This window comes from Budorcas taxicolor, chromosome 11 (genome assembly GCF_023091745.1).
Source record: "Budorcas taxicolor isolate Tak-1 chromosome 11, Takin1.1, whole genome shotgun sequence".
NCBI lineage: Eukaryota > Metazoa > Chordata > Mammalia > Artiodactyla > Bovidae > Budorcas > Budorcas taxicolor.
This window is the reverse complement of record NC_068920.1, coordinates 126,904,406-126,920,829: the sequence shown is the minus strand read 5'-3', so window position 1 is coordinate 126,920,829 and position 16,424 is coordinate 126,904,406. Positions and strand designations below refer to the sequence as shown.

The 16,424-nt window shown below is 40.4% G+C and overlaps 1 protein-coding gene across 1 annotated transcript in view; it reads right to left on the bottom strand.

The window, feature by feature from the left end:
- ANTXR1 (ANTXR cell adhesion molecule 1) overlaps positions 1 to 16,424 on the bottom strand; it is a 261,100-nt gene that overhangs the window by 161,043 nt on the left and 83,633 nt on the right. Inside the window, exon 10 of the mRNA XM_052648002.1 lies at positions 1,493 to 1,591. Within this exon, the coding sequence (XP_052503962.1) occupies positions 1,493 to 1,591 (99 nt within the window). The remainder of the gene's footprint in view (positions 1 to 1,492; positions 1,592 to 16,424) is intronic.

Genomic DNA, 16,424 nt, shown 5'->3' with positions numbered 1-16,424 from the left:
CTTTATTTCTTTTAAAATATGTATTAGGTGAACAGACTGTGCAGGTGTTTGCAAGTTTATATTAGGAAAGGAAAGCTAGTTTTCCAAGAAATAAAATTTTATGGAGAAGCTGGAAAATACGTGTTTAAAATGTCATTCTATAAATCCATCATAAAAAATTTGCATTTTTTTGTTATCTTAGTATAGAATCTCTGGGTAACCTTTCAAGCAACAGCAATGCTATACTCATGGCCATGCATCTTCAGAGAGGAGTTGGTTCTAAAGGCTTGCTTGTCTGGGAAGCCTTCTTTGGAAGGTGTTGATGTCTTTTGAGTTTAATCCTCAGGAGTTTCTGGTCTTAGATTTAAGATTAAGAGGAGAGAGGGAAAGTGGACTTGAACATCACAAATTAAAGGAGGAAAAAAAAATGGAAAGATTCTGTAGAGGGTGCATGTCCAACTTTCACACTATGACAGGATACTTGAAAATGTTTTCAAAAAGCAAGTACTCTGGATATGTGAGGGCATTTCTAAGTATCAGGAAAAAATAACTGAATATTTCAGATCTTTGCAGTTTCTCCATATATAGGAATTCCAGATGTTTCAGAATTCCAGATGTAAAGAAGCCATTGCATATCTTTGTTTAAATATTCAAGTGGGTTTTGAGATGCTCAAGAGGGAAAAAGGCATACCCTTCAGTTCTTCCTTTTTAAAAACAGGATAGTACCTACTCCAGAATGCTAACAGGAGGACAAAACCAGTGTGAAAGGTCAATAAATGAGTATCCTCTCCATCTTCTTTGTCTTTCTACCTCCCAGGGCTGTTGTGGCAAAAAGATGTGAGGTATTTAAAAGGTCCTAGCACTGTAGAAAATACAGTATATGATTGCTGTTTACTGCTGCAGATACTGAACCAGTAATTATCTGTGGGATGAATGCCAGATGTAAATAATAACAGGGACTCCTGGCCATCTGTCTTAACATAATCCATCTGCCCCATCTTTCCTGGACAGTAATCTGAGTCACATATGTCTTTAACTTCCCTGCTACAAATGTCTTGTGAATGTGCCAATGTTGTGATAATTCATTTTTCCCATGAAATGCACTTAGTTTTACATCCATCTTCCTGTATCTCAGGTCAGGTATCTACTCTGATGAGATTTTTCTGGCTTTTGGTTTACTCAGAATTAATAAATTAAGAACACCTATTTTTTTCCTCTATTGCTTGAGTCCTGATATCTCACTAAGCAATGTGGAGCTTTGTGAGCCCTAACCAGTCAGGACCACCACTGCCACCTGAGAGTTTGCTGGTGGACTGGGAAACAAGTACCCGCTGCCTCCCCTTCTGGGAGCAAGGGGACCTCAGAGGCCAGTTATGCCCTTTGCTGGCGGCCTTTCTAGCAGGGAGGACCCTTCTCTGTAGTTTCCTGGGTGCGGCTTTTCGAGAGGACGGGCTGGGAACACCCCCTTCCCAGAAGCCAGCGGCAGAACCCCCCAAAATCCGCAAGAACTTACTGAGTGTGACTGACTCATTGATCTTAAAGCTGCAGAGGACCCTGTCCACGTTGCGGGCGTGTCGGAAGCCATTCCCTCTCACGACTACTTGAAAGGATTCTGAAACAAAGAATAATGACAAGACACCTTAATTGACTGCACAATGTTAACCTTAAATTTTCCATCATCAGGCTTAAAATATTCAAAATCAGTTCAAGCTGGGAAACAGAACCATCTGTGTGGGACCCTTTCACCATTTAATCGCTGCCTTCTCACTAGTTGTCCACCAGGAAGGCACAGAACTTCTTACTTTAAATTCCCACCTCGGCTTTGCCTTTACTGTTCCTCCTCCCTGGAGTGCCTCTCCTCACCTGTGTCCTGCAAACCTTACCCATCTCACAGTTTTAAAACCTGTGATATCTGCCCCCAGAAGGCCTCTTGTATCTCTTTTATACATTGGATGCAGAGGAAAGGATTTCTTTAGAACTCAAGGTGCCTAGGGTTTTTGAAGACCACTATCTTCTGGCATTCACAGTCTGCCCTGAATAGTGCAGCATGTGACTAGGTATCATTTGACGTTGTCCTTCTGTCTTTTCTTCCACAGCTAGAAAAGCATTCCTTTATGTTTAGAATTTGTTTGACAACAGTTTCAGCTCTCCTGTCTCTGCAGGGCACACAGTAGGAAAACCTAGTGTTAGGTAGGAGTAACTGTACTCACCAGAGAAGACAAGTCTTGTTTATGAGTGGCCAGTTGTCAAGCATTTCCCGTTTGAATTGACATAGGTCCTAGTGCAGTTAATGCTCTCTTCTCTCCAAATAGAAGAGATAATATAGCTCACTGGCCTCTAGCCCTGCATATTAATTTCATGTTGGCATAATTCATGCTGAATTAACACAATATCTTCATAAAGTAAAAATAATGATCCTCTTACTAAGGGGAAAAAAACCAACTAATTAATTTTTTAAATGTTTAGGAATATTTGCTTAAGTTTGATGGTAACTAATAGCCAATACTTCATTTTAAATACTTTATTTTTGTCATCCTTTTGTATATAAAAATTGGGGCATGGGATAATGCTGTGTGGCATTAAAAAAAAAAGACTAAAAGTTAGAAGTCAGAGTGCAATATTTGTGAAAGTGGATTTGGCAGTGTAAAGTTTCAAATGGAGATTTTCATTGGAGGAAGAATGGAATTAAAGGACTAGCATAGGGGACTCTTCCAAACTTTAATAAATGGCATGAATGTATGTCACCTTCATTCCCAGGAAACTCATTTAGAGGTCATGTTTGCCAAGAGAATAATAACTGATATCAACTGCTCCCTCTTTGTGTGCCAGACTCTGTACTAAGTGTTGTAAATGTCTGATGTCATTTAAACCTCACTATAGGAAGGTACAAATGAGAAGAACAAGCTTAGCGAGGTTAAATAGCTGGTCCCAGATCACACAGCTGGTAGTCAGGATTAGAACTGGAATCCAGGTCTGTCGGGTGTCAAGTGTCATGTGCTTAGAACTCAGCCAGCATGCTCTTTACCATTATGCTAAAATGAATCCTCAATGTCTTGTGACATATGACTCATTCAGAGATTAACACTGTGATATTTTTTAAGCTTATTTTATTTTTATTTTCGGCAGGTTTGCCCGTTTTGCAGGTAGGTGGAGCTGGTCTGGCTGGGAGGCAGAGAACCCAAAGTAAAGGAAAGGAACCTAGAGGCACTAAGTGTGTCACAAGGAGAAACAAGTTAGCGCAGAGTGCTGTTGAGAGCTATAAACGAACTTCACTGTAAGGAAAGTGAAATTTTGACATTGTAAATGACTTGCCCAAGATCAACTAATCGGTAATTGGTAAGCAGCAAAACTGGGTACTAATGTATGAGTATTCACTGCCTTAGTTTTGAACTGTATTAAGGTCATGGGTGCATGGCTTTTTCAGATCCAATTACCAGGCCACCTGACGCCAGCTATGACTGTTTTGAAACAATGCATGAAGAAGAATGCCAGATTCTCACCTTGTTCTTTATTACATACCCCAGACTGGGAGGCCCATCTATATGATCCCCTCTGACTCCCCATGGTGGGGGCCACTGGCCTGCTGTGTTCTTCCCTCAGCCAGCCGAGGATTCAAGCCATCTTTCTAGTTCCTCCAAACTCTGTCTTTGTAATTTTTTATTCGGCTTCAGTGGACAGAGAAAGTCAAGATTTTGGTGGTAACAAACAGGCTTATAGTCTGGGGTATGTGATGAGGAACAAAGTAGTGAGTTTTATACCCTTCTCCTTCTTGTATTGTTTCAAAATAGTCATAGCTGGCATCACGAAGACAGGTAATTGGTCCCTGGTAGCTCAGACAGGAAAGAGTCTGCCTGCAGTGTGGGAGATCTGGGTTTGATTCCTGGGCTGGGAAGATCCTCTGGAGAAGGGAATGGCTACCCACTCTAGTATTCTTGCCTCGAAAATCCCACGGACTGAGGAGCCTGGTAGGCTACAGTCCACGGGGTCACAAAGAGTCAGACACGACTGAGCGACTAATATTACTATCTTTGGTTTATTTTCCTGTGGCCTTCTTTCTGAAATGCAAAAAGCTACAAGGGGTGGTCTGTAGAGGGAGAGCCCAGGAAAGGTAAGCACCAGGTACAGGATGTAATTAGCACAGAGTTAAGGGGCAATACATGCAGGATGTAACTCATGCAGAAGTAGGGACCATATGTGCAGGATGTAATTTACAGAATGTCAGGTTAGTTTGTGAAAAGCAAATCTAGTCACAGACTACAGATGAGGAATAGTTAAAAGTAAAACTAGGAGTGATCAACTCTTTCAGGCGTGTTTATATTTCTTCCCTGACCTGTTCACTGTTTTCTTTATTTTCTTTGTTCTCAGGAAAGGGAAAGAAAACAAAAACTAATTCCTCTATTTTCGTTTTTACTGCAACAGTATGAGTATTAAGAATTTAGATATCCATGTTGATGCATAGATAGGACTGCTAAATTTAGAAGGATGAACTAAATAGTTTTCTTTATTTTTTTCTTAAAAAATTTTTTTATTATTATGTTTAACACCAAAACATTTTGTATTAGAGTATAGCCAATTAACAATATTGTGATAGTTTCAGGTGAACAGCAAAGGGACTTAGCATTTTCTTTCGATGTCTGCCTGGCATGTGACTGATGACACTGTTGGTTCAACAAGCATTCTGTTAAGTGCCAGGCATTGTGGAAGAATCTTATTGTACAATATCTTTTCATTCAGTTTAGCCTTTAGAAACTCATTTCTGTTTTTAGCCTGAATGCTAGACATCCAGAAATCTATTGGATGTTTTGGCTGATTCAAAATGTTTTCTGCCTCACTGCTGGGTCTACTTCTCTTATTTCCTCAAAGATCAGTGGAAGGAGAAAAGATGCTGGAAATGCAGGCCATGTGCCAAGTTCTCTTCTCTTAAGGTCATATCCTAGTCTTAGCAGTGCTGCTGAGGGGTCCTCTGTAAGAGAGGGTGTCTGTCTGGTTGGGCCTGGCCCACCCTCAGGGTATTAGGAAGAAAGACATCAGGAATCCATGAACAGCCACAGTGGAAACCAAACAATTTAACCCCCAGGCCTGGGGAGCAGATGGAGGAAATGATGCTCTGGGAGGCACACCAGAGCAGAAGCAAGATGCCACCCTGCCTGGTACAGTTTCTGTGACAGGACGCACATTTGGTCTCCAGAAGAGCCCAAATACTGACCCTGCGGCCCGACTGGAATGTCAGCCCTTCACACGTAGAGGTTATGTAACAAAACCTTTGTCAAGTGGATCTGCCAGCAAGTGAGACCAGGACACACCAGAACCAGGACATACTGACTGAATTACACTATTCACAAAGCCCTAAACCTACCTCTCACAGTAAGTACATCTAAGGTTGTTTTTCAGTTCAGTTCAGTCGCTCAGTCGTGTCTGACTCTTTGCGACCCCATGGACTGCAGCACGCCAGGCCTCCCTGTCCATCACCAGCTCCCAGAGTTTGCAACGTGTATGTTGGGTTACAGCTCCTACAAGAAGTGCTTAGAGATTGGAAAGCTTCAGGGAGGACTTTCTACCAGGCAATGATCTTTTACTCCATTTCTTTACATATTCTTTAAGTTAGCTTTAAGATATATATTTATTATGACTTTTTGTCACTTTATTCTCAATTATAATTTAAGCTTCCTGATGGGAGAGGCCATGATTTCTTTTTCTTTAGAATTTTGGGCTGTGCCTAACCCAAAGCTGAGTCAGTATCAGTCTAAGCTCCGTTAATGAATGAATAAATGACATCTTGGGAGAGAAAGGGAATAAGGGAAGGAGAATGTGGTCATTTATTCAGGTACCAGTCAGATAAAATCCTGTTTATTTTCTGAGGCTTAATAAGGTCATTGAATGAGAAGATGCCCAACATCATTAGTTATTAGGGAAATATAAATCCAAATCCCTCCACATTCACCAGAATGGCTATAATAAAAGAAATGGACAATAACAAGTGTTGGTGAAGAAATTAGACCCTGTGTGCCTTGCTGGTGGGAATGTAAATTGGTGCAGGTGCTTTGTAAAACAGTTTGACAGTTCCTCAAAAAGCTAAACCTAGAATTACTATATGACCCAGAAATTCTATCCCTAGATATACACTCAAGAGACTTGAAAACGTACGTCTACACAAAAGCTTGTACATGTATGTTCACAGTAGCATTATTCATAATAGCCAAAAAGTGGAAATAATGCAAGTATCCATCAAATGATGAATATGGTATTCATACAATGGAATATTATTCATCCATATAAAGTAAGTAAGTTCTGACACATACTGTGATGTGGATGAATCTTGAAAACACCATGCCAAGTAAAAGAAGCCAGACACCCATTCCCTTTCATTTCCATATGAATAGCTCAGATTAGCAGATCCAGAAAGACAGAATATTGTCTGGCGGTTGTCAGGGCTGGAGAGAGGAAGAAATGGGGAGTGACTGCTTAAAGAGTATAGTGTTTCTTTTTAAGATTATGAATATATTCTGGAATTAGATAGTGGTTATAGCTATACAACTTTGTGAGTATATCAAACATTACTGAATTGTGGAGGAAGTACAAGCTGGAATCAAGATTGCAGGGAGAAATATGAATACCTCAGATATGCAGATGACAACACCCTTATGGCAGAAAGTGAAGAAGAACTAAAGAGCCTCTTGATGAAAGTGAAAGAGGAAGAGTGAAAAAGTTGGCTTAAAGCTCAACATTCAGAAAACTAAGATCATGGCATCTGATCCCATCACTTCATGGCAAGTAGATGGGGAAACAGTAGACACAGTGGCTGACTTTATTTTTCTGGGCTCCAAAATCACTGCAGATGGTGACTGCAGCCATGAAATTAAAAGACGCTTCCTCCTTGGAAGGAAAGTTATGACCAACCTAGACAGCATATTCAAAAGCAGAGACATTACTTTGCCAACAAAGGTCCATCTAGTCAAGGTTATGGTTTTTCCAGTGGTCATGTATGGATGTGAGAGTTGGACTATAAAGAAAGCTGAGTGCCAAAGAATTGATGCTTTTGAACTGTGATGTTGGAGAAGACTCTTGAGAGTCCCTTGGACTGCAAGAAGATCCAACCAGTCCACCCAGGAGATCAGTCCCGGGTGTTCATTGGAAGGATTGATGTTGAAGCTGAAACTCTAGTACTTTGGCCACTTAATGCAGGAGCTGACTCATTGGAAAAGACCCTGATGCTGGGAAAGATTGAGGGCAGGAGGAGAAGGGGACTGAGTTGAACTGAACTCTTTGAAAGGGTGAATTTTAGGATATGTGAATTATAGCTCAGTTTAAAAAAAGAAAACTGTTAAGGTCAGAGAATAGATTGATAAACTTTTCTATTACCTCTTTTCCTTTTTTTTTTTAAATATGGAACACATAATTTTGTGATGACCTCAATAAAGATCTTTTATCAATCACTGGATCTGAAAATGAGATATTTGTATATTCACCATTTGCTCTGATGACCTAAGACTTTTGTTGTTATCACTAACAAAATTATTGTTAGTGATATTTCTATCTTGTGAGTTAGTTTTAAATTTCTCTCCTATTAAATGCTTATTGTGACATGTAACATCTAAAATATAATATAGAGCTGAATGTGTATTAAGTGCTTTCTGATGCCTAAATTACTCTGCTGCTGCTGCTAAGTCGCTTCAGTCATGTCCGACTCTGTGAGACCCCATAGACGGCAGCCCACCAGGCTCCCCCATCCCTGGGATTCTCCAGGCAAGAGTACTGGAGTGGGGTGCCATTTCCTTCTCCAATGCATGAAAGTGAAAAGTGAAAGTGAAGTTGCGCAGTCGTGTCTGACTCTTAGTGACCCCATGGACTGCAGCCTGCCAGGCTCCTCCGTCCATGGGATTTTCCAGGCAATAATACTGGAGTGGGGTTCCATTGCCTTCTCCTCTAAATTACTCTAGAAGATTTAAAAACAATTTTTATAGCTATTTACTTTTTCAGTTCAGTTCAGTTCAGTTCAGTCGCTCAGTCGTGTCTGACTCTTTGCGACCCCATGAATCGCAGCACGCCAGGCCTCCCTGTCCATCACCAACTCCCGGAGTTCACTCAGACTCACGTCCATCGAGTCGGTGATGCCATCCAGCCATCTCATCCTCGGTCGTCCCCCTTCTCCTCCTGCCCCCAATTCCTCCCAGCATCAGAGTCTTTTCCAATGAGTCGCATGAGGTGGCCAAATACTGGAGTTTCAGCTTTAGCATCATTCCTTCCAAAGAAATCCCAGAGCTGATCTCCTTCAGAATGGACTGGTTGGATCTCCTTGCAGTCCAAGGGACTCTCAAGAGTCTTCTCCAACACCACAGTTCAAAAGCATCAATTCTTCGGTGCTCAGCCTTCTTCACAGTCCAACTCTCATATCCATACATGACCACAGGGAAAACCATAGCCTTGACTAGACGGACCTTAGTCGGCAAAGTAATGTCTCTGCTTTTGAATATGCTATCTAGGTTGGTCATGACTTTTAGTGAGGTATAATTGATATACAAGTTGTATGTAAGGTGTATAACTGAAACATTTTGATACAGTTACACAATCATGGGGCAATACCACAATCAAGGTGGTAAACACACCCACCAGCCTCAGAAGTTTCCATGTTCCCCTTCATAATCTCTTCTTCCAGTCCCTCCCCATACCATGCAACCACTGATCTGTTCTCTGTTGCTGTAGGTTAGTTTGCATTCTCTAGAATTTTATGAAATGGAATCATATGGTAAGTATTTCTTTTTGGTCTGACTTCTTTATACTCAGCATAATTATTTTAAGACTCATCCATAATTACTTTGAGGTTTATGCATAGTCTATTCCTTTTTATTGCTGAATATTATTCATTGTATGAAAAGCCACAGTTGTTTATCCACTCATGTGTTGATGAACATTTGAGTTGTTCACAGTTTTTGGCTCTTAAAAATAGACCAGTTATAAACATCTGTGTACAAGTCTCTGTCAGAACATAAATTGCTTTTCTTCTCGGGTAAATACCTAGGAGTACAATGGCTAGGTCATGTGGTAGGTGTATATTTAACGTTTTGAGAGACTGTTAGAACTGTTTTCCAAAGTGAGAGTACCATTTTACATTTCCACCTTCTAAGTGTGAGTATCCCTCCTTCAAATAGAAATATCTTTGAAAGAAAAAGAAGACCAAGTGGAGAATTAAACAACTGATTCAGAAGAGGTGCCTATGGGCCAGGCATGAGCTTTTTGAAAGAAAATGAAGAGTGAAAGAAACAAAGCCACTTTCTGATGTTGCTTAAAAGTGTCTGGTTTAAGCTGCCTAAAAGTACCTTCCTTTGCACTCAATCGATCATTGTTTGTTACAAACAATGGGAAACAACAGAGTACAATAATACAATTGCTTCTCAAATGATGATGTGGGGAGCTGATGATAACCTCCTTCCATTTCTGGAGGACAAAAGCTTCACATGTAGAGTAGTTGGCAAGTTGTATGCTTAATTCCAATTAGTTTCTTCCTGGAGTATTGCTTACATAGAACACTATGAGCTTTGACTGTGTGGATCACAATAAACTGTGGAAAATTGTCAAAGAGAAGGGAATACCAGACCACCTGACCTGCCTCTTTGAGAAACCTGTATGCAGGTCAGGAAGCAACAGTTAGAACTGGACATGGAACAACAGACTGGTTCCAAATAGGAAAATGAGTACATCAAGGCTGTATATAGTCACCCTGCTTATTTAACTTTTATGCAGAGTACATCATGAGAAACACTGGGCTGGAAGAAGCACAAGCTGGAATCAAGATTGCCGGGAGAAATATCAATAACCTCAGATATGCAGATGACACCACCCTTATGGCAGAAAGTGAAGAAGAACTAAAGAGCCTCTTGATGAAAGTGAAAGAGGAGAGTGAAAAAGTTGGCTTACAGCTCAATATTCAAAAAATGAAGATCATGGCATCTGGTCCTATCACTTCCTGGCAAATAGATGGGGAAACTGGACACAGTGGCTGACTTTATTTTTTTGGGCTCCAAAATCACTGTAGATGGTGATTGCAGTCATGAAATTAAAAGATGCTTGCTCCTTGGAGGGAAAGTTATGACCAACCTAGATAGCATATTGAAAAGCAGAGACATTATTTTGTCAACAAAGGTCCATCTAGTCAAGGCTATGGTTTTTCCAGTAGTCATGTATGGATGTGAGAGTTGGACTGTGAAGAAAGCTGAGCGCTGAAGAATTGATGCTTTTGAACTGTGATGTTGGAGAAGACTCTTGAGAGTCCCTTGGACTGCAAGGAGATCCAACCAGTCCATCCTAAAGGAAATCAGTCCTGAATATTCATTGGAAGGACTGATGCTGAAGCTGAAACTCCAATACTTTGGCCACCTGATGTGAAGAGCTGACTCATTTGCTGACCCTTATGCTGGGAAAGATTGAGGGCATGAGGAGAAGGGGACAACAGAGGATGAGATGGTTGGATGGCATCACCAACTCAATGGACGTGAGTTTGGGTGGACTCCGGGAGTTGGTGATGGACAGGGAGGCCTGGCATGCTGCGGTTCATGGGGTGGCAAAGAGTCAGACACGACTGAGCAACTGAACTGAGCTATACAAGTCTGAGGCTGTCACTGTGGTGCCAGAGGAAAACTGTGCTTAGGCAAAGGATGCATTTCCTAGAGAGGAGCTACACCAACGTAGGCAGGGCCAATCCAACATTGCGCCAATTCTCCTAATTGCACACAGGCTAATCTGCAAAACTATTTAATTAGGAAATTTAAAAAAGAGTCTATATTGGAAGGGAAAGAGAATCATTTAAATGCAGGCAATGTCAAAGCTGGGGTTTCCCAGGTGGCACTAGAGGTAAAGAACTTTCCTGCCAAAGCAGGAAATGTGAGAGGTGTGGGTTCAGGCCCTGAGTCAAGAAGATCCCTGGAGGAGGGCATGGCAAACAACTCCAGTATTCTTGCCTGGAGAATCCTATGGACAGAGGAGCCTGGCTGGCTACAGTCTATAGGGTCGCACAGAGTCAGACATAAGTGAAGTGACTTACCAGGCACACATGCAAAGTCAAAGGTGCTGTAAAGGCTCTGCACAGAGCAGGTGACTTCCTACATGTTTTAGAACAGGAGCTATAAATACATGGACTTACGCACCGTACTAAATGGCAACGATATGCTTGGCCTGGGTATAGGGGTGACAATGGGGAGAGGTGGGATAGTGTGGTGAATTGGAAAGAGTACATGCTTCTTTTAAAGGGAAGTTATTCAGTCTCTAATAATCATTATCATGTGATAAATACAGGCCCAGTGTTGCTAGATCTGATTTTTCAATATGAGATGAAAATCTGAATTTTTAGGTGAAATCAGACTTTTAAGCGGAGAAAGCAATGGCACCCCACTCTAGTACTCTTGCGTGGAAAATCCCATGGACAGAGGAGCCTGGTAGGCTGCAGTGCATGGGGTCGCTACTAGTCGGACACGACTGAGCGACTTCACTTTCACTTTTCACTTTCATGCATTGGAGAAGGAAATGGCAACCCACTCCAGTGTTCTTGCCTGGAGAATCCCAGGGACAGGGGAGCCTGGTGGGCTGCCGTCTATGGGGTCACACAGAGTCGGACACAACTGAAGCAACTTAGCAGCAGCAGCAGCAGTCTTTTAGGTGTTAGTAATAAATCTGTTTATTTTTTAATTGCAGTGTGAATCAAAAAGAACATATGTGCAGACCAGAGAGGGCTTGTTGGCCGCCAGTTTATAACCTCTGGCAGTAGAGGCTTTGGGGGACGGTTCTCTCTCCAAATAGTTTCACTCATGACATTGAATGAAATTCTTTTTGATCAGGGCAGATCCCTACATCTTCTTCCCATTAAGACTTTTTGTTAAAATGCAAAATAGTTCCAAGTGTACTGGTCTCTTTAGCAATTAAACAATAATCAGCCATTAATATCTTAGCTGATATTGAATTAAGTCTTTAGAAATTTAAAGTTATAAAGGAAACCCAAAGGAGGAGTTCTCTGGACAGCATATGTTTACAGATGGTCATTCAGCTGTTGCTCGCATAATTCTAGGGGTGGAAAGTTCAGAACATCTATTCTACTGTTGGAAAGCTTTCACTGTAAAAGTTGCATGTGTTAAGCCAAAATCTGCCTCCTTGAATTCCTCCCCAACCGCTCCATGGTGGTCTCCTGAAGCTACATATAATACGACCAATAATTCCTTTCTGCATGGGAGTTCTCCAAATATCCTTGTGTTTCAATTCTTTGTCTAAATCTCTGTGGTCACTTCAGTTCTTTCTCATCCCACAAGCATCTCATTAGCATCTCTTTGAGCAGATCTCTGCTATAGTACTTCATACATGGTTTTGTATTTTATCTGAACATATGACTATCTCCTAGAGAAGACTGAGAATTTCATGGGGGTTGGGACCAGGCATGCATATTAGTACTCAAATCTTTTCACATTGTTTGGTACATAGTAGACACTAAGAATTGATGGAAAAGAAAAAAAGAAAGGAGGGGGAGGGAGAAAGAAGGAAAGAAAAAAGGGAAGATGGAAGGAAGGAAGAAGGGAAGGAAGGAAAGAATCAGTGACTGGACTCTTAAGAGCTTGACTATCCTGCGTGTTCCTGTAAATGGACATTGAGCGCTTGTTTGGAGGTTGTAGCAAGGGAGCACAGCTACTTGTATATCCTTGACTGAAGAATGGACTACAGTGCATGAAGCACTACTGCGGAAGGTTATGCTCTTCTACTAAGCATACAGCTTCAGAAGGGACATACCTGGGAGGGAGGGAGGGGACACCTGTCTAGCCAGCCAGATCAGCTCAATCAGTCCTGTCTATCAATGGAGTGACAGGTATCACAGCCAGGCTGCCCTCACATTCTGAATGAATTATTAAGTGGTTTCTAGTTCTATCTACTCTTCTATTAAGAATATGTGTCAATGCCATCCTTAAAATATGGGGCTTGGAGCCATGGTCTGAACTTGGAATAGTACAGCATAGAATTAGCTCTCTTACCCTGAACACTGGATGGCTACTGATGCACCCTAAGATGGCATCAGCTTCTTTTTTTTGTCAAAGGCATTGTTGTTGGCTCTCAAGAGAGCTATGCGTCTTCTTGCTTTTTTCTTTTTCTTTGCATGAACTGTTACTAAGTCAAGTTTCTCTAAACTTGCTTGTATATGAAACTGTTTGCAAGTTCAACATTTTATATTTGTCTCATTAAATTTCACCATGTTATTTGCAGGCCAACATGGAAAGGTCTGTGTTGGATCTCAGTTTTGTCGTCCAGTGTGTTGTCGCACTGCCTCACTCAGAGCTCAGTGTGCTGTCAGAATTATGCGTGTTGCTGAGTTGTCGGTGAAAGCCAGCAGAGATCACTGTCTTGGGGGAATGCAGTCATTAGCATAGAGTGTCTTGAGTGGACAGGCCTGGGTGGGGCTTCACAGGATGGGGTGCTCTGGCGGCCAAGGAAGGGAAGTAATTCAGAGAGGCAGAAGAGGGGGCTGAGAGGAAAGGTTTTGGATGAAAGCAAATTCTATCTTCTTCCCAGATCTGTCTAGCATTTAGTCTCAGTATTTCCTTGTTTACTTTCTCCTTTAGTACATATTGAGTTAGTGAATCATTTTGCAGATACTCTGAACTCTATATATTGCTCCAATTTTCTTTCAGTAGAGAAACACTGTTGTTGTTTAGTTACTAAGTCATGTCTGACTCTTTTACTACCCTATGAACTGTAGCCTGCCAGGGTCCTCTGTCCGTGGGATTTCCCAGGCAAGAACACTGGCGTGGGTTGCCATTTCCTTCTCCAGGGGATCTTCCCGACAAGTGGATCAAATCTGCGTCTCCCGCATTGGCAGGTGGATTCTTTGCCACCGAGCCATCAGGGAAGCTCAGAAAAATGTACAGGCATATTTTTCTCATCGAGGTATGATGTTATCAACATTTTCACATTGACCTTCAATCCTTATTAAATGATATTTATGATAATAATATCACCTTGTTTTGTTATAACAGTTCATGATTTTTAAAGCACTTTCACATAAATCTCTGGATCCTCTCAGTAGCCTAATGAAAATTTCAGACGGGGTATGCCTGGGTCTACTTGACAGGAGTTCATAACCACAGGGAAGTGGCCCCCAATATTTCATGAAAGCCATGCTTACTCCAAGAATGATCAGAGATAGACCTTTAAGAGAATCCTTGGAAGAACTTTTGGAGTAGGGATATCTTGTGAAAGTTTCATTTTCTTCTTAATAAATTTATTCTCTAATCAACATGTTTTAACCCTAATGATTCTAAGTCAAGAGAGGTGGGAGCTTGCCTTTTCAAAACCTATGACTAAGTCCCATTGTTGTGTCTTGTGTTAATTTTTTTCTAAGAAATAAAGGAAATGGGGGGGGTGTGGAGAGGGAGTTGGGGGGTAGCAGATGCAAACTCGTATATATAGAACGGATAAATAACAAGGCCCTACAGTATAGCACAGGGAAATATTATCTTGTGATAAACCATACTGGAAAAGAGTGTAAAAAAGAATGTGTGTATATATATATATATATATACACACACATATATAACTGAATCATTTTTCTGTACAGCAAAAATTAACACAACACTGTAAATTAACTATACTTTAATTAAAAAAAGAAATAAAATAAATAGAATTGGATAGTTTACTCTGATATGGGAAAACTATTGTTTGTTTATAAAATATGCACTATTGCATTTCAGTCAGAGATTTAAAAAATATCCACAGGAAGATTCTTTGGACTGGATTTACCAGAGATTTGTCTATTTTATTGGCCAAAGACACAGCTCTTGGCATACTTTATCAGTTAACTTGTTTTAATTTGTTTAAATTCATTAATGCATTTTCATCTTTGTTCTTGTATTTTCCTTAGCTTTAAAAATATCTTTTACTTAATTATTTTTCTTTTCTATTTAATAGGAAACATACTAAAAACTGAATTTGCTAGGATCAGATCTTGTGGATCTTGATATTTCTGTGACATATTCATTATATTTATATATGTGGGCTTTTTATTGTCTTGAACACCTTGATGGTAAGTAAAGCAGATTTTGGTTTATTAATCTTTGATTCAAGAATTATTTAATAAGATATTTTTCCATTGTCCAACCGGTTGAGATTTTGTGGGTTTGAGGGGTCTTGTTCTGTCTTCGGCTATTTCTAATTTTGCTTCATTTTAAATTGGCAGTTCAAAGGTCTGATAACTTCTTGAGATTAGGTGAAAGTAGTTGTTAATCAGGGTCAAATGAGCAAAAATTGGTGCATTGTTTATTGAAGGAATATATGAATCAAGGCATTCGGTCAACATTTATTGTCCACCTATTAAGTACCATGTACTCCGAGGTGGTGGGAAGTAGAGAGAAAGATTTCTTCTCTGTCCTCAAGAACCTTACAGGAAGGGAACTGATTATGCTACTGAATTAACAGAAGTTGTATTCATTGTCTTTAAATGTTCTGATTCAATACATGGTTGCAAAACATCCAGTAGGATTGCTAAACTGCAAGTCTGGGTTGTTTTTTCATGAATGAGATAATTGCACAATTAAGGAACTCCCCTGTTTTCTAACTGTTTTAAAATAAAGGAATGATAAAAATTGTGGAGGCAGATTTACCCTGGAGCTAATGAACCCTGCTTAAGGCTCCTGGCACCAGGTTTCATGTAGTCATCTGCTTTTGTAAATTTGCAAAAGTAAGATATTTCAATTCTTTTTCTTAAGAAGGTTTTCCTGGACCTGTCTCTGTGCCAGCTACATATGCTCCTGCCATCTGTGTTGCCAGGTAGCAGTGTATTTAAAGGTCAACAGATACTTTGATCGCTTTTCTTCAAGAAATTTACACACATTTCTGAATAGTCAGTCCCCAAGTACCACTAACAACTTTGTATGTTTACATATATACTTAGTGTTTTGTTGTTGGTTCATACTATTCAGTACATCTAAATCCTTGAAAGTGTTTCAGCTATTCTAAAATATATCCAAGAAACTAGAATGAAACCCTCAAGGAATTACCTCACTTATATCAATAAAATATGCCATAAAGAATGAAACTGTACAGTTTTTGAAAAAGCTGGAAAGTTCTTCCTCACTGCTTACAGGGTTGCATGATATATTTTCTATGATAAATTAATAACTGGCACTTGGTATTTTAGAAGACTAGAAAGATGATGTCAACAGTGAGGTCTCAACAGTGGAAGACTCCAGTTCCTAGAGCACCAGAAAATAACGGAGAGTTTATCCTTTTTGAATCTTGAGCACCTACTACAGTGCCTGGTATTCAGTAGGTGCCTAACAGTACTTTTTAAATAAATAAAAGGAGAATGATGGGGAAACTACCAGGGATTGTACAAAGAGAGCCAGCACGGTTGAAGCTTTAGGCAGTCCATTATAATACAAAACAATAACAAGACCCCGACAAAATTATAATGGCTCTTTATG